This window comes from Daktulosphaira vitifoliae, unplaced genomic scaffold (assembly GCF_025091365.1).
Source record: "Daktulosphaira vitifoliae isolate Bord-2020 unplaced genomic scaffold, ASM2509136v1 Scaffold_3, whole genome shotgun sequence".
NCBI classification, from domain to species: domain Eukaryota; kingdom Metazoa; phylum Arthropoda; class Insecta; order Hemiptera; family Phylloxeridae; genus Daktulosphaira; species Daktulosphaira vitifoliae.
Window position 1 is genome coordinate 29,318,356 of NW_026099574.1, and position 19,741 is coordinate 29,338,096.

The 19,741-nt window shown below is 25.3% G+C and overlaps 3 protein-coding genes across 5 annotated transcripts in view; 2 read left to right on the top strand and 1 right to left on the bottom strand.

Annotated features, from left to right (window-relative positions):
* Window positions 1-835: 835 nt before the first annotated feature.
* Window positions 836-14,481, top strand: LOC126900764 (cytosolic iron-sulfur assembly component 3). The gene is made up of 9 exons (XM_050676695.1): window positions 836-1,048; window positions 1,116-1,208; window positions 1,286-1,429; window positions 5,540-5,654; window positions 11,820-11,981; window positions 12,569-12,817; window positions 13,168-13,384; window positions 13,465-13,622; window positions 14,148-14,481. Exons 1-9 carry the CDS (start codon window positions 980-982, stop codon window positions 14,378-14,380), a joined length of 1,440 nt encoding a protein of 479 aa, XP_050532652.1. The 5' UTR covers window positions 836-979; the 3' UTR covers window positions 14,381-14,481.
* Window positions 1,436-3,103, top strand: LOC126900777 (uncharacterized). The gene has a single exon (XM_050676711.1). The coding sequence runs from the start codon at window positions 2,324-2,326 to the stop codon at window positions 2,867-2,869; it is 546 nt and encodes a 181-aa protein (XP_050532668.1). The 5' UTR covers window positions 1,436-2,323; the 3' UTR covers window positions 2,870-3,103.
* Window positions 14,482-17,640: 3,159 nt separating the features above from the next.
* The window catches only part of LOC126900772 (probable serine/threonine-protein kinase MARK-A), an 89,085-nt gene continuing 86,984 nt past the window's right edge, over window positions 17,641-19,741 (bottom strand). For all 3 annotated transcript variants that reach the window (XM_050676705.1, XM_050676707.1, XM_050676706.1), the window contains 2 exons: window positions 18,324-18,618; window positions 17,641-17,919 (listed from right to left, as the gene is read on the bottom strand). In XM_050676705.1, the coding sequence (XP_050532662.1) occupies window positions 17,746-17,919; window positions 18,324-18,618 (469 nt within the window). In that variant the 3' untranslated portion in view covers window positions 17,641-17,745. The remainder of the gene's footprint in view (window positions 17,920-18,323; window positions 18,619-19,741) is intronic.

Here is a 19,741-nt window from a genome sequence, read left to right on the forward strand (position 1 = left end):
TTATGACATGTAAGGGTGTCAACATAGTGTTTTTAATAGGAAACACATATTTTGAATTTCATAAAATGTTTGAGCTTTTAATTTAATAGTAAATAACATTTGAATTTTTAATATAATTTTAATTGTTTATTAGATATAAACATTTAAAGTTTCAAATTTTTGAGTTAATATTCATGTATAATACACAAGGGATTACAAATAAAGGTAAATTAAAAAATAAAGCTAATTGGTTTTTTATGATGTTGCTGTCACAGTCACAGATTGTTTATCAATTATGACTATCAATAGATACACTTTTTATATTGTCAGTTAGTGTATTTATAAACTTACAACAATGTGCATTACTACCATTGAGAAGAAATACATAAAATTTAGTGACGAATTTCCTGTTAAGCGGCGGTAATCAATAACATTACCTTCAACTGCTCTCTCGCCTTCAATCAAAACCAGTTATTTTATACTTTGTTATAGACGCAACGCGGTACCATTTAGCAGTCGATTATCTGAATTTGTAAAAACATTGTTATTATTGACGGGTCATGGGACTCAATTTTTAATTTTTCCAAGTTCATTTTTACCATAGAGTTATTCTAAGATCTTTATACGTATATAATAATAAAAATATGTATTGATCGGAAATCTGTCAGAAGTTTTACATGTATAACCAATTACTTGATACGATAATCATAGTAAAAGGAGTAATAATAATTACACTTTTTAATAATTTAATTTCTGTATAATTTAATTCCTTGTATGTGGTGACACTGCATTTAGTTATGAATAAACTCCGAAGTGAACCACCTGGTTTTATCTTGTATCCTTATCATAGACATATTATCATATGTAAATACGTCAACAATCATAATTGAAAATTGAGTCTTACAACTTAATAAAAATTAAATGAAATCTATGAAATAAATATATTTTAACTTTTATGAATTAATTAATGTAAAGCTTCAATTAAAAAACTTTTAACGCAATGATTTCATCTGGGTTTAGTGGCGCTTTAAAACTCGCTGATTTAGATGATTTTATTACTCCATCATTGGTAAGAAGCATGAATTATTTTTTAGATCAATTACATTCAAATGTGTATTTGTTGATTATATTTTAAGGAATGTATAAAACCAGTCGAATTTGAAAAATCAATTGGTACAGGTGCTAAAATTAAGATTGGAACTGATGGTTCATATGAACAAGAAACTAAAGTATAGAAAACTATAAGTTAATATAACTTTTTAAAATTAGTAATTATTATTCATGACAATTTTTGATAATTTATTAGGACGGAAAAAATGAGAAATTGAAACAAGTAGAAATTTCACTAACTGACTGTTTAGCTTGCAGTGGTTGTATAACGTCTGCAGAAACTGTACTAGTCCAACAACAAAGTACTGATGAAATGATGAGAATTTTAAATAGTCAAAAAGTTAGTAAAATTTTTTAACTTTAATCCCATTTAAACTTAAAACTGAATATTTTTCTCTAAAAAAAAATTTACCTAAGTTGTAATATCTACTCTATGTCCACGTTCTTTCTTTAATTTATAAACGCACTTTACATGGATCTATAAGAGCAACACTGCTCTTTTATATGTATTACGTAACACTTGGCTAGTTGTGAGCTAAAATCTTTTTTCTTCTCCTTCCTATCACTTGCATAATACCTAAGTGAGTATTAAGCCAGTATATGTCCACAAACAGGTCAAGGGTTAAAATATACAAATAAAACGACAATGTTGTGTCATGAAAATATGTATGAAATGAGTAGGTTAAAAAAACCCACCACAGTGGGGTTGTGGCACAGTGTTGATTTGGAGAAAGCGTATGATAACTGTAAGTGTAAGAGTACCGAGAGAAATTCTAAAGTGGGCATTAATAAGAAAAGGAGTCCCGAAAAGGTACATTAATATAATACAGGATATGTATAATGGCATTTGTACTAGGGTGAAAAGTGTGGGAGGAGTAACAGAAGGTTTTCGGGTAAGTGTAGGAGTGCATCAGGGTTCTGCTTGAAGCCCTTACTTATTTTCTATACTTATGGATGAAATTACTAGAGAAATACAAGGAGAGGTGCCGTGGTGCATGTTGTTTGTTGACAATATAATGTTAATATGAGAAAATAGGGAGAAAATTAATCAAAGGCTAGAGGTGTTGAATCAGCTCTTGAAGAAAATGGTTTAAGAATAAGTAGGAGTAATACAGAGTATATAGAGTACGAGTTTGATAAAGAAGAATACAAGGTACGTGAAATGAAGGAATTAATGACAATAAGCAAGGACGTGATAAGAAAGGTGTAATGTTTTAAGTATTTAGGATCAGTTATGCAAAAAAGTGGTGGTATTGATGAGGATATAAGACACAGGATTAAGTGTGGGTGGTTGAAGTGGAGAAAAGTGTCTGGCGTCTTATGCGATAAAAGAATTCCAATGAGACTGAAAGGTAAATTCTACAAGACTGTAATGAGACTAGCTATGATGTATGGTTCAGAGTGTTGGACGGTTGATAACAAAGTAGAGCAGAGAATGAGTGTAGTAGAGATGAGAATGCTTAGATGGATGAGTGGAATGACTAGAAAAGATAGAATAAGGAACGAGCATATAAGAGGGAGTATAGGTGTAGCGTCAATTGCGGATAAGATGAGAGAAAATAGACTAAGATGGTTTGGTCATGTTATGAGAAAAGAAGAATCGGAAGCCGTAAGAACAGTTGTACAAATGAATGTTGAAGGAAGGAGAGATAGAGGAAGACCAAAAAACAGATGGAGAGATGTTAATGAATGCAATATGAGGACAGCGGATGTGAGCGTAGAGGATGTGGGAGATCATGTCAAGTGGAAGTTTAGAATAAGAGTGGCTAACCCCAAGTAGTTGGGATTAAGGCGAAAAAAAAAAGAAGAAAAGTATTCATTTTTAACCTACTAAAGTTTATAATAAAAAAAAATGAATTTATTACCATTAGTTTTATCTCAACTTACAAGTTTGTAATTTACATCATTAAATAGAAACAAATGAAATTGTTAAGATTAATATGCAGTCAGGAAATTTTATAATTACTATTTACAGTAAATTTATCAGAAAATATCTATTTTGTTTTGCATTTAACAGACCACTTAAATATAAATTATAGTAATAATTTCCTATTAACTTATTCTAATTAACTGAGCGTATTATAAAAATTGATTATAATTGTAAAAATCCATTGTTAAATTAAGGTAAAACAAAAAATCATTTTTTTATTAGATTTATAATTTATATAGCAACATTTTACAAAAAAATTTGGAATGTTATAGATTGGTAGCATACACAAATAGAGTTAAAAAATTAATAAATTACAAAGTAAAAATATTTACTTTTGTAGTTGATACATAAAATTAGCAATTTTAGCTAATTAAAATTTTAAAGTTACTTTTTGACTTTAAAAAAGCAAAAAAAATTTAAATAAATTTAACTTCTGATATTATATGAACTCTATTCTATGTCAATTAAACTATATAATATTTTGAAATTCAGTGTATTTCCCTTGAATATTCCCCTAAAATATTTTAAAATAAAATAAAATATGAAATCTAGAATTTATCTCAAAAATAGCATATTTTATTTAAAATTGCATTTTTGAATCTCCCCGTTGGCAGGTTTAGAGTTAGATTTTCAAAAAATTGATATCAAATGAAAAAAAATGTCTTATTTTTCAATGTAAAAAAAAAAATTGTAATCTGTTGATTTTTCAAAAAGTTATGGCAATTTAAGTATTAAAATAATTTTAACACAAAAACAGCATTTTTTTAACTACGGAAGCTGTTTGCACAGCTTAGTGTCGAGACAATTTTTTTTTTTTTTATATAGTACATGACATAAGCTTTAATTTGATATATTTTTAAAGGATGCAGTATTTCTGAAACATTTTCAAAAGTTAGTTTTTGTAAAAAAAGTTGCTATTTTAAATCCATCCCTGTGAGCAAGTTAAGTGTTAGATTTTCAAAAAATGATATCAAATGAATTGAAAATATCTAAGGTTTCAATATAAAAAAAAAATTATGTTGATTTGTTAATTTTTAAAAATGTTATAAGAAAAAAAAAGTGACGAAATTGACCGATTTTAAAAATTGTAATTGTTTTGGTGATTTCCCCATTTACGGGGAACAACGGAAAATTTTCAATTTTTAAGGGTATTTCTTCCACTAGATAAGATTTGTGATCTTTTGACGTATCATTAAAAGAAATCGGTCCTGTGAGAGAAAAATTGGTAACAGATACAAAAAAAACACATCATGGTAAAATTAATACCTTCTCAGCTTTGCATTGAAGCTAAAATGAATAGACTTAACCATAATGTTGATATCACTACTTTAATATGTATACTTTTTTAAAGACAAGTATTTAGAACCTGACTCTTTTTTTTGTTATGTTTTTATGAGAATATTATTTCTTCTTGTTTTCTTTAGAGTCTAGAGTGATATTATAATTTTATACATATAATTAATACAATATCAGCATTAAAATTTTAGTTTGATTGGAAGTAAGATTTGGATGCACTTAGAAATTGTTTATATGGAACTTCCTAAAGCAGTTTTAAATTTAATAAAATTGCAATTTCCAAATTTTTCCCTTTACTTACTTTGTAAACCCAACCTTAATTTTATGCCAAATCTCATATTTCTACCTACACGGGAAATATCTTATAATTTTAATGATGAATAACAATGCGAATGAGTAACAAAGGTAAAAAGATCTAAATGGCAATTTTTATAACTGTTTTATAATTTAATTAAAACTTAACTGTAATTTTTTTTAACAATTTTTGCATTTTTAAACTACATTAAAAGGATATTTTTATAATTTATTTTTAATAATAAAATAATAATTTTTTTTAACTTTCAATATTTTCAAAATTTTAAAATAGCTTTTGTTAACTACTTTAGGATAAATACTTGTTATAGGATTAAAATACATAGAGTGGTTATGTAACACGGGTGGAAACAGCTCATATTGGTGTGTATTTATAACGCCACTAACACTTCAAAACTTTAGAAAGAAAGCTGTTTAAAAAAGGTTATTTTAAAAATAAAAAAAATTTATAAAAATTAAAAACTAATTATAAAAAAAAAAATTATTTAAATAATGTCTAAGAATGAAAAAATTAAAAAAAAAAATTACAACCAAATGATAATTGTATTAAAAGTTACAAGAGTTATCAGTTAGATCTGCTCCACTCTGTATACCTAAACTTTCATTATCCTATATTAATTAGAAATCGACATATATGGGTTTGAAAACTAGATACACATATACTACATACACTTGCATTGCTTGAACTTGGCCCTGCACACTACAGTGTTTACATGTATTAAAACAGCTATTAGCTTTGATACGAAGCTGAAAATATATTTTTTATTTTAATTTAGTTGAAAAATCAATTGTTTTCTTTCAATATCTTCGATATATAAAGTATTCATTGATATTATTCAATACCCAGTTAGTATAAATAATTTATGTGTTTCTTATTTTTATTATTCTGAATTCTTATATTTATATATTTAGAATATAACGGAAAATAATCAAAAGATTATAGTAGTGTCATTGTCTATACAGTCATGTGTATCATTCGCTTTAAGCAACAATATATCTGTCCAGCAAGCTGCTTTAAAAATATGTGGTAAGATATAAATCATTATAAAAAAATTATATTTCATTTATTACCAAAAACAAATAATAAAAAAATATTATTTTAATTGAAATATTATTAATAAGGCTAGGAATTGTATACATTTAAAAATTTTATTTGAGCCACTTTGAAGATCTCATGTTTGTGCAACTTTGTCATAGGATTATATATTAGTGTAGAAATATTTTTCATTTTAAGCGAGATAATCCCCTCTAAATCCCAAAACACTGGTAAAAACACATTTATAAGCTATTTAGTTAATTAATGAAATTTTGTGCTAGCTGAGTGTTTCTGAATAAATTAACAATAAACAGATAGTAATCAATCATTATAATTTTAAAAGATGAGCAAAATTATGATCATTCAATGTTAATTTAATACTTAAATAGTTAACTTGAAATATATATTATATAGGGTAATTGATTAACTATGCCTCACGCATTTTCTCTAAAAATATTTGTATTATCATATATGTAATTATTTTATTTGTTATACATCTTTGTTGAGCTACTTGACAAAAAAATAAAGATTCCATCTTCATCCCTTTACCATCAAATCAATATCAACTTTAGTTTTTCAAAAAGCAACCCATTTTTTTTTTTTATTATTAATCTTGTTAAGCATAAAAATAAAAATCAATTTTAATCAATTCTGAACGAGATATCACTTATTTAAAGTTTAGGGGTTTAACAAATAAAACAGTAGTCTGATAAATACAGTAACATTAATATTTAGTGTACAGATAAGAACTTTTGTGTATTGTACCGCGACATAAAATATGTGCGTCTTTTATAAATCAACGTGAGTAATTCTAAACTTTAATGAATCATAGTTCGCTGATAATTAAACAAAATAAAAAAATTTGTTTACGAAAATTTTTTTGAAAACGAAATCTAATCTTATTATATAAAAAAAATAGTGTTACCATTTAAAATTGAAAGTTGATACTAATTTAAAGCATAAGGGATGATCTTAAAAGTGTAATTTTACTCACTGAGCGGCCCAAGATAGAAACATAATATTTCATAAAGAAAAAAATAGATAACTTTTATATTTTCAGAGATAATTTGTGAGACATAGTTAATCAACCATCCTGTATGTATATGACATGCCAATTTATATACAATTTATTTATTTGTATATTTTAACTTCGATACGAAGCTGAGAAGAATTAATTTTACTTAAATGTGTTTTTTTTTTTATCATTATTTTTTTTTTGTTTCTGTTACCACTTTTTCTCAGCTCTTGTCGAACTGATTTCTTTCAACGACAGCTCAAAGGATTACAAATTGTATCTAGTCGAAGACTTTACCCTCAAAAATTGAAAAGATTTCCCTCGTTCCCCGTAAATGGGGAAATATTTTTTTTTAAGAATATTCTCGCTATCTAGAATTTTTGGATTATTTATAATTATCAAAAAGTTATATTAGATAAACATATTTATTCAAAATTATTTGATTTAGTAAATAACAAAAAAAAATTTTATTTTAAAAATAATTTATACAATTGCATTCAGTGTAAAACTACAAAGACGATATTATTAGTATTCAATGGTATAATTCTATAATTTCTTATAATTCTAAATTATATTAGAACATTTTAATAATATAAGAATAATAATAAATTTTCAAGAAAATTCACATAAGTATTGAATATTCAATGCTTTCGAATAAATGATTACTTAAAAAAATAGTTATTAATAGTTCATTATTATATCGGAGTATAAATTTAATAAAAATCATTATCATTAGAATAGGGATTAATTAATTGTTTTTGCGTACGAGTATTTTTATTAGCAAAAAATTTTAATCCTAAAATATAATTTTCGTGTTGTGCAAGAATCAATAAATTGCTATCAGGTTTGTTATTAGAACTAATATCCCATTTCCAGTGTTTATCATTGTTTAAAGCAGCATAATTTCGTTTTGATTTCATTAAATGCCGACAAAATAAGAGTTGATTATAAAATTTATCCATTGAACCATTAAACCATTGACATGCATCATATTTTAAATCCTCTGAACTAATTTTTTTCAATAAATTCTCTACACAATCAAGAGGAAGAGTAGAAATATAATATTTTTTAAATGCATCGTACATTTCTTCTAAAACTTCATTAAAGTCATGTACATACAAAGATAATAATGTAATATTAATTCTAATTTTAAACAAACTAAAATCATTTTTATAATCTACATTTTTATCCAATTGTGCAAGAATATTGAAAGCTTCAAGTTTAAACAAACAAAATCTGTCTACTAATGTTAAAGCAACGCTTTCCATAACATTCAGATAGTGTGTGTAAGACTGGATAATATTAATATTATTTTTAATTCTCGGTGTAATGATATTTCCTAATTTTTTACCAATAGTATCGTTAATGGGTATAGGAACATCTATTTCATTTTTTTGTGTCCATGTCCAAGGTTTTTTACATTCTCTAGGATTGAAATACTCAGACTGCACAACATCAGGATCGTCTAATATAGTATTTTCGTTGTAACGCATTGGACAACGGGCAATATCTTTTCCTGTGTAATAATCGTGTTTTTGTAATGTCAACATTATAAATGCAGGATACGCTTTGGCGAGATTATTCAAATCGTCAATAGTAATAGATGTTTGATTTTCAATATTCTGACTCAATTTATCATTTGTATAAACAATTATAACTTTTGAAATTATGATTCTAAGTAAAACAATATGTATTTCGCTAAAAAATTTCATTTTTACCTGTTGTAGTTTAAAAAAAGATTGGCTCTTGTTGACAATTTGGTTACTATGAAATTATAAAAAAAAATCAATAACGTTTATAAAACAAAAAATGAAACTGTTAAATTTTTTATCTATTTTTAATTTTATTAATTTACATCAGAAAATAAAGCTCATAAAAGATTTCTTTTAAATATTAAAATTTGTACCTTATAAATGATCATTTATTTGCTTAAAAGTAACGACGTACTCATTGGAGTATATTTAAATCGTTATTACTTTATATTTAAATTTTTGAAGGCGTCATATTTGCTTGTTTACACAAAACACAAATAAATTATTTTTAATATATACTATTAATACAAGTCGTTATAAAATACAGGTCTATTTGAAAAATACATTTAACTGAAACTCAAATGATATTTTTTTCTTTTTAATACTCAATGAAATGAAAAAAATAGTCAATAAAATACAGTTGTAAATTTTATAGTTATTGTTTTATAGTATAAAAAAGTTATCGTTTTACTGGATAATGTAGGATATTTTCGTCTATTTATTTTATTTTAAATCAAGGAAGTTTACATTCTGACATGACTTGACTAGTGTTTTTTACATAATACTATAACATATAATTTTAAATATAATAATATAGTTAATAACAATTGAACAAATAATCTTGCACAATTATGCTGTAAATTATATATAAAAAAACGGTAGCACAGTGGGATCATGGCATTGTTAGTATAATTATAGATGATATCTGACAGTGATTAAAATCCCTATCATAAGAAACATTTTGATGAAAATCTATAGATAATGTTTCATTTTAAGAAATTAGTGGATAATTACTAAAGTAACATCAACTCATATTTCCTTTATTATTCTTGATTAGTAGTTTTTGATTTAGAAGAATAATATATTATCAAATATTCATTATAGTATTTAAATTAGTATGAGATTGATATTTAATAATTTAATAATATAATTTTTTCGGAGATTTTATAAAAATTATAAAATAGTTATTACGTTTATGGCAAACGTGTATAAAAATTGAAAGGTTGACACAAATCTTTCTAGTTAATAATTTGTTGTTAATTATGAAATAAAGGTTGTACAAGGAATTTTCATTAGAGTCAAAAATATACTATTATTGATCAATTTTTCGAAATGATTTCAGATCTGCAATTATATTTTCTCTGTCATCACATTTTGATATTAATACTAATTAGATAAAAACTATAGGATATAATTATAAGGAAAGTATTTCCGAATTGAATCATTTATTTAAACTCCAAGAGTTACGTAGAAATGATAAATATTTCTTTTGAATTGATTTACTACGATAAAAATATAATTAAAAACAAGAACAAAATGTTTTTAAATTATTACAGATTTTGATTTTTAATAAGTTAGAAATAATCAGTGAGAAGTGGTCTTTTTTAACCTACTTTATGGTCTTTTAAAGTTGATTTTTTGAATAATAATAAAGAAAAAGTTGAATTCATTACCATTACTTTTAGTTCAACTTACAAGTTTGAAATTGACATCAGTATAGAAAATTTTACGAGAATTATAAAATGTTATTGTTAAGATTAATATGAGGTCAGTAAATTTTATGACTACTATTTGCAGTAAATTTATCAGAAAAGCTCAATATTTGTTTTACATTTTTTTTTTTTTGTAATAGATCACTTAAATAGAAATCATAGTAATCATTTATAATTAACTTTTGGTGTTTAAAAAGATTCTACAATTGAAATATGCAGAACTGAATTAATTTTAATGATTTATTATAACTAAAAAAACAATAAAAAAAAAGTTGTTAAAAAAATCTGCTCAATTAAGCATATTATAAAATTTGATTATAATTGTAAAATGTTTTTGTTAAATTCAGGCGAATTTAAAAATAATTTGTTTTTTAGATTTATAATTTATATAGCAATATGTTACAAAAAATTTTGGAATATTATAGATTAGTAGTTGCACACACATAAGAAATGTCTTCACGAGGGGAGACTACAATGATGGGGTCCTTGATATTCATTAAAGTTATTTAATCTAAATGAATTGAAAATCAAATGAGTTTAAAAAATGTTTCCAACTCAAAAACTTTTGTATGGTATTTTGAAATAAAATAAAATACAAAATCGAGAATTTTGAAACAAAAATAGCATATCTTTTACCATGAAGTCCAAAGGTTAATTTTTTTCCAAATTAGAGTATATTATATAAGCTTTAATTTAAGATATATGAAAAATTGTTATTATTTCTGAAACATTTTCAAATGTTAAGTTGAAAAAGTTAATTTTTTGTGGAAAAAGTTGTCATTTTGAACCCCTTGCTGGCAGGTAAAGGGTTATATTTATAAAAAATATATACCAAATGATAGGTAAGTACCTAATATATCTATTAAAAAAAATTGTATTGTTCCATACATTTTCAAAAAAGTAATAGCAGTTTTAAGAAAAAAAAAATTGGAAAAATAACGAAAATTTGATATTTTTTAAATTGTAATTTATTTGGGGATTTTACCCATTTACGAGGAACAACTGAATTTTTTTCAATTTTTAAGGGTAATGTCTTCAACTAGATACAATTTATAATATTTTGACATATGATTTATCAAAATTAGTCCAGTGAGAGCTGAGAATTAGTAGTAACAGATACACAAAAATAAAACACATCATAGTAAAATGAATACTTTCTCAGCTTCGCATTAAAGCTAAAATTTATAAATCCATATAACTCCTAGTCCTCATTATTAATTATGGTTTTGTAAGTTTTTAATTTATTCACCACTAATTAAAAAAGCTGGGAAAGTAAATGGTATTTTATAATTTTCATAATAAAAGACAGTGTAATCAAAAATGTTTTTATTTAACAACATTTTTTATTTCTTTAATTTTTTCTTTTATTTAAAAAAGAAAATTTTCCCCCATTTTAATTTATATAAAAAATATCTTATTATATGACCTAATTAAAACTAACATTATTTGAATAGTGTTTAAGTTAAATTAGTTTTAATATATATAAGAAAAACATTAATTTGCTATTGAATAGCCTTTAAAATAAATGTATTTTTACTTAAATAACCATATTTTCTGTTACTTAAATTTTACAAAACAAAAAATTATTTTGTATATTATTAATGTACATCTACATGTATATCATACAAACTTATGAATATATCATAATTAAAATAATACATACTATGTATCTATTATTCTAATTTTGATGTAAAGTTATATATATTAGACTATAAGAATTATGATTTAAATTTTTTAATTTATAGTATGTATTATAATGTTCTAATTATTACAATTTAACTTTTTATTATTGTAGACTAATATGCTAACTTAATGTTACTGTAAAACTTAATTTTTAATTTTTTTTTTATTGAATGTTAATATTTTATTTTTTGAATAAAGTTGTATGTTTTTGTAGGATATTTTAAACAATTAGGAGCAAATCTCGTTTATGATTTAAAATTAGCAGAAGATATAGCGTTATTAGAATCTCAAGAAGAATTTATGGAAAGATATCAATCCGCTAATAATACAAAATCAAAAAATAAAATATTGCCTATGTTGGCCTCATCATGTCCTGGTAAAATAAGTACAAAACTTTTTAATTTACAATAACAATAAATGTTACGAATATTACTATAATGTATATTCTGAAAAGAATCTTATAAATTTCATAGATACAACAACTTTGACAAATTAAATATTTTTAGTAAGCAGTTAGTTAAATTAATGTATTAAAAAAACATGTATTCACTGTTAAATAGATTTGAAACAAAAATTTAAATTTCTATGTGTATTAGAAAGAGAATTGATCTATAGATATAATACTTTAGTTTTCCTTGAAAGCCAGGCCATTAAAGTGTACACACAAGTTAATTAGTTAGTTAAGTTTATAGGTTTTTGTTTATATTTTGCTCAGGGTTTTAAAAACATAATCCCAGTACTGTCTTTATTAAAATACATTCAAACAAAGTAAATTTTTATATAAAATTTTAACTATAATTAATTATTAATTATTAATGTGTGTTTAAGATTTTTCATTTTAATAAAAGTATAATTGTACAATTTTTTCTTTTTTTAATAATTGAAAAAAATACTTTTTTATTGAATGATGCTGTCATTTTATAAAGACCTTTACTGTTATCAATTTTTGTGAAATTTTTTTAGGTTGGGTATGCTATGCAGAAAAAACTCATGGACATTTTATTCTTCCATATATTAGTCGTGTAAAGTCACCTCAGCAAATCATGGGTTCATTAATTAAAGATTATATTTCAAAACTAAAAAATGTATCAAGGAAAGATATTTATCATATAACATTAATGCCATGTTTTGATAAAAAATTAGAAGCTTCAAGAGAACAATTTTTTGATGTAAATTCTCAGACAAAAGATGTTGATTGTGTAGTTACTTCCAGTAAATGTTTTCATTCTTAATAAGTGATTAAATGATAGTCTTGCTGTTTGCATAATAATGTATATACAGAGTGATCGGTTTATCATAAACCATACAATTACTCCCAAAATAAATACAATATTGGACTTACTACAATTAAGTCTTTTTAAAATTTTTTAAAAAATCAGGGAAATTTTTTATTTTAATATTCAAACCATATGTTTGCTATTCAATATAACACCTCATTTAAAGATCATCTGTATACAAATAGAAAAATGTATTAAAAATAATTCATATTATGAATTATGTAGTAAAAATATTTTTATACATAATTTTATCTAATAATTCATAATCTAATAATTTTTTTATAGTTGAAATAGATGCTCTAATGATCAAGGATAACATGAAATTTAATGATATTATTTCTGAAAAATTAGATGCAATTAGTGATTCAGATTATATTTGTAATGCTCAACTGTTATCTAATTCTGGCTCTGGTTCAGGTGGATATGCTTATCATATATTTCGTCATGCAGCCCAAAAATTATTTAATATTAATGTCGAACAAGTTTTATTCACACCTCTAAGGTAAAATAAAAAGATATATACTAGTATATTTAATTATATTATTATTTATTTAATAAATATATAAATATGGTGTCTGATAGGAATTTAGATATTAAGGAAGCAACACTTGAAATTGATGGTGTAATTGTATTGCGTTTTGCAATTGCTAATGGTTTCAGAAATATTCAAAATCTTGTTCAAAAATTAAAAAGCAAGAGATGTTATTATGATTATGTTGAAATAATGGCTTGTCCATCGGGTAAAATAATAAATTACTAATATAGAAGATAAACCAACTTATTTTTTATTTTATTTAAAAGTGAAGTGGTTTTTTCAATATGTGTATTTATTTTTATGTCTGAATGTTTATAACATGTTAATTAAATGAATCAATGGTGTTTATGAAAATTTAGTCATATTAAATTTTGTTATTTTTAATTAATTTAACCATCATTTTAGAAAGTTTTTAAGCATTTTTAATAACTCTGTTAGAACCACTAAAACTAAGCAAAAAATATGCCCACAGACTTAAAATCAAACCCAGATCTTTCAAAATCCAGGCAAGAGCTTTCCCACTATGTCTATTAAGTTGTGGTAACAATCCTATTATTGAAAAAGATTGTTACAATATCAATTTTTGATGTTTAAATTTGAATATTAAAATTTATTATTGAGTAAAAAATTGTTACATTCTAACGTTTCCTTTTTGAATTGACATAAGAAACAACAACTAAAGTATAAATTACAAATATTATTATTTTATAATTACTACTTTTATTTTTAGGGTGTCTAAATGGCGGAGCTCAAGTAAAAAAAAATGAACTTAAACTTAACAGAGAATTTATCAATGAACTAGAAACAAAATATGATGAATTACCTAAAGCTATGCCATCAGATAGTATTGATGTACAAAAATTATATACAGAATGGTTAAATGAAAATAATAAAAATAAATATTTATATACAACATATCGTGAAATTAAAAAGAATGATCAAGCATTAAGTATTAAATGGTAAATTATTATTGATGTCTCTTCAATAGTATTGAATTTAATTATTATTACTCTATTACCTTATTGTTGTACTTAGAATTATATTAAAAATACTTCAGTGAAATTTAGTGATTAATTTTGTTTTTTATCATATCCTTAATCCCTAAATTTAATTTTATCCTTTGGTTTAATTAATATTAATTTGACTAAATTTATACATTTTTCGATAAAATATCCAATCTCCAATAAATCATTACCTCCTAGGGTTAAATGAGCTGAATTAATAACAATATTTTTTTTTATTCAGGAATAATGTAAATGTGTTCAACTATAAAAAGTAAAGAAAAATGCTCGTTTATTATTATTATTTTTTGTTCAGCCCTCGAGTTTTATCATCTTATATTCAAATGTTTAATAAGAATTATATTGATGCAATTATATAAATTTAAATATTACCTACTTCAGTTTTACTGATCAAAAACTATCTTGTAATAATTAAAACTAGATAAAATTATATATTATTTAACATATATATTGGAAGAAAATAATTCTCTTTAATAACTGAAGACTAAGATAATCTATCCCCTAAAATTTTTATACGATTTCGTATATAAACATATTTAGATTTTCTTAAAAAAAAATAACATTAATTTGATAAATGGCGCCTAAAGGCATATGCCCACTTGTGGCCTTCCTTGAATATGATCATTTAGTTACACACAATAAATTTATCCGAAAGCGAAAGATTTTTGGTTTTTTATAATAATATGTCTTGTGAAATAACAACTTTAATATTGATGATTCGGTAAAAATATGGTAGCTCGACTATTCGATATTCTACAAGGATATTCATAGGACCGAAATAATTATTCCTTTAAAAATTCAGAAAATTTTCTTGTATTTTAAATCATATAATCATTTTTAGGAAAAAATAGAACTAAAAAGAATTAGCCCCCAAAAAATGTTAACCATCCTATCCTACGTACGGTGTATGTAACCATACCGAAAGTAAAATTTGTATTATTTTGGGGTTGAATTGTTGTCGATACCTGCTTCACGTTAAACAAACGTCACTTATGTCAGATTCTGTGCTATTGGCTGCATCTAAACCCAACAGCTGTTAAATATGTATATTTTAATACTGTTATATATATACAATAAAAACACTGTGTAAAAATATATGTCATCTAATATTTAAATTTTATAATATATCAAAATTCACGAAATAGTATAAGTTATTACAGGGGAGTGAAAGGGATTTATGTCAAGACAAAAATAATTATATTTAATTTTTATTTATTATATATTTATTATATATATATTATATTGATACAATTACATTTGATGTAATTGTATCAATATAATAATAAAAAGGAATCCAAGTGAAATTTTGTAAAAAAAAAAAAAATAAGAAAAGTGCAAAGCTAACAATTAAAATAACTCTTCTTTTGATTGTGTCTAAAATTACATTGATTTTTTTAAAATAAAGTGCTATTTATCGAATTCTTTAATTTGATCCTTTTAGCTCTAGGTGTTTAATTTAAAATTTTGAGACTAGAAAAATTGCCGATTAAATGTTGATTAAAGGGTATGTGTGAAACCAGAAGCAATTTTATAGGAAGTTTCCCCTAAACATTCATTAAAATTTTGATTGGTATAATGAAAAAAAAATTAACAAATTTTTAGTATATATTGTGGGTATTTTTACTCATAAAGGTAATTAGTCACTAAGTCAGCAAAATTTACCTTTAGGATTACTCATATACAGAGTGTTTAGTAAGTAAAGAAACAGGCCAATTGTTACAAACAATGAGAACAATAGTTACCTGTTTCCTTACTTACTGAACACTATATATCTCCCATGACCCAATTGAGAGAGCCATGCAAGCTATAAAAGATCAAATCTATCCCTTTGTTTAAAGTCTATAAATTTCTATTTGTTACCTTTTTAAAAGTTACAACTTTTAAGTTGTCTTTTTTTATTTAAATACCATAAATCAACAAGTATTTTCAATTGAAATAAAAATTTCAATATTATAATCAATTGTAAGTTTAATGTTTTTATTGAAAAAAAGTATGTTTAGTGTCTATTTATATGATATAAATAATACAAATATTCAAAAATTGCAAAGGTGCAAAGAAAAATGTTCTTTTTATAATTTAAAAGTTTTAATTAAATATTTATTTTAATAAAAAAGAAACTACGTTCCTCCAAATTTTCATGGGTAAAAGCTATTGCATACACTTGAGATAACTACATTTTACAATAAGCATAAAAATGTATATAAACACAAAATAACAGTGAAGTAACAATGTTTTTAAAACAAAACAATAATTTATATGAGTGACATTAAATTAATGATAATATTAAACAATAGATGATGAGTTTGTATACTTTCAACTCTGTAATTTCTCAGATATGTTTAGTAAACTTTATTATTTTTAATTTTGTTCTTTGTTAAAACTGTAAGATAATTTTATAATACCACGTATAGAAGCTTAAAATTATCAAAATTTATCTATTTTAAAACATGATTAATGACAAATTAGTCAGTATAAAAATTTTATGGAACCCTGAATACATAATGTCTTCAAATTTTTTTGGCTTAAAACTTAATTATAAAATAGTTGATAATGTAATTGATTAAGGCGACACTTAAAATAATGAAGAAAAATGACCATAATTCAGTAAGATATGACTAAAAAAAATTAATTCTTCTAAATTAATCGTTCAGGTAATAAGGGACAATATTTCAAGTCTTTTAATTTTAGTTCATAATATTTCATTAACTTTTATCACCATAAATAGAAGCTCACAGTTTTCATTTTAAAATACTAAATTATATAGTGACAATCTATATAAGTAATATTTTGTAAAGTACTAGACTAAAAATACTAACATAATTTTTATTAGGTATGATATTATTAATGCTATATTTACATAACCTATTAACTACAATTATTATAAATTAATATAATAGCTGTATACAAATTAAAATTATATTTAAAATCTATATCACGAATTGAAAAAGTAATAACATAATGAAGTTAAAATAATGGCACCAGATTTTTTTTTTTTTAAATTTACAATGCAAGTTTTTTTTATCTAATAGTCTATAAAATAAAACATTCTGTTAATTGTACTGTGTAAATAATTAAATCAAAATTGCAGCACACAAAGGTCAAAACTTAACTTGATGTAATGTATATTATTAAATAAACTTAACTTAAATCTCTAAGAGGAATGAAATGTATTATTTAAGTTATTAATAAAAAACATACAAGATTACTTTGTCCACTTTTATATAAAAAAAAACAAACAAACAAATAAATATTAATCAATTAAAAATTTGATAGGTTTGTGGATTGTCTCAAGAAGCAATTGGAAAATCAGTACACATAAATTTGTTTGAGCTGGTCCCGTAATTCAGCAGGTATTTTATAAACGTCTTGTTGTTGTTGTTTTTTATGCACAAGCCGTCGCCATTTGCCCCGTAAGTTTTTACGTAACCCTTTACGGTGCTCTCCATTTTCTTCAATGGGTACAGTACACATCATTGTGTCCTAAATAACAATTAAAATTTTATTGTTCATCATATCTAAATAAAAAAACACTGAAGTTATTGTTTCCTTGAAATGATAATTTTTTAAGCACTTATGGGTCACCTATGTATATTTATGACATTCAGTATGTTACAAAACCACAACCACTAGTCGCAACCAAGTTTAACCTTCTGCTACACACATTACATACTTACCTTGATAGTAAATATCTCCCACTGTTATTCAAATGTAACAATAGACTTGACAAATATAATTTTAAAAACAATGGATAAAATGTTTACAATTCTTTAAAATTCTCAGGAATTTTTTTTTAAAGATTTAAAAAAAGTTTAAAAGAATATTTCACTTTCAGTAAGTTAAGGAGACTAACAAAATTTAGTTTCATAAATGATATAAATATTTACCTGTTCAGAATTATACAGCCTATAGGGCGAATTGTACCCATTGGTGTTTCGAGATGCCGCATTTTTGGCTGCATACTGCCACAAGAATGGCAATGGTACGGGTGTTTCACCTACATCATTGGAAACATTTGAAATGATTGTAGCCTCTACTGGCTGGGCATGAGGTAACTGGCAATCCACAACATTGTTGTTATTATTATTGGTATTGTTGTTGATAACTGCAGTGGTAGTATTAGTAGCAGTCGTATCAGCTGTGGCTGCTGCAGCAGCGGTTTCTTCACGTTTTCTGAGTTTGCTGCGGACCAAACGGATAGTTAAAAATTTAGAACCATTGCTACCCACCATTTTTAAGCTATCCCTAAGAGTGCCTATACAATTGAAACGCGCTTTAGTCTGCTCAATGGGTACACTAGCCGGCGTTTTCGGGTAGGTTACTACACCTCCAAACGTCACAGTTTTAGCAGCACACATTTTTAACTTGTGCCTTCACAGATTTATATAATGCACGACAATTAATGCTTTCGGTCGTACCACGTTTTTTTTAAATGTTATCTATAAGTACGTATGAGTCGATATAATATAATAATGCCTTAGGTATTATTCATTACTTTATTATGTTATGTACATATTATGTTAAACGACTAGTTTCACTATCACAGCCTCGTCTCAACACAAATAAACCGAACTCGCGGAATATTCGACGTTTTTACGTAGAGAAAATGTACAAAAGAAAGAAGAAAATAATAATAATAATAGTTTAAAATATAAAAAATTTAATATAAGAACAATGTCAGTTATATAAATCGACGCGTTTAACGAGTTATTAACTGAACGGCTGGTGCATGGATTTCATCATTTTCTTGGACATCCAAAGCGGTGGCCGCTGTAATAGGTGGTCGTCCGCCGTGGACGACAACGACGACGTTACTTGACGACAACCGACGCACATTCGAAACGATAGTAAACGGACGACAAGTAGTGTTCGCTTGAGGTTCGCGCGTCGTCACTAGCGTGCGATCACTACGCGGATAAATCTCTCCAACAGCGGCGGCTGCAACAGCAAGAGACTAGAGCTGACGGCTCCGCATGAGCGACTGTGCACCAGAATCGCTACTCGATGCCGTACACAACGCCGAGCGTGCGAGAAGGGAAAATGAACGCCGCCGCCGCCGTCGTTTTACTACGATACGGCCACCGGTGGGAGAGCACCACCAAAGCCGTTGTCGCTACGTTGCCACGTTAACCGGCGAATGGTGCGGGCCCCGTATACTGACTGACAACGAGTGGGGTACACCAAACGATTCATGATTTACCGTACGCAACTACTACCCCATAGCGTGTCACGTTCATCAGCGAAAAGGGTTTGCAAAATACCCCCCTTCAGAAGCCTTGTACAACATTGTCGCCCCTCTGAACAC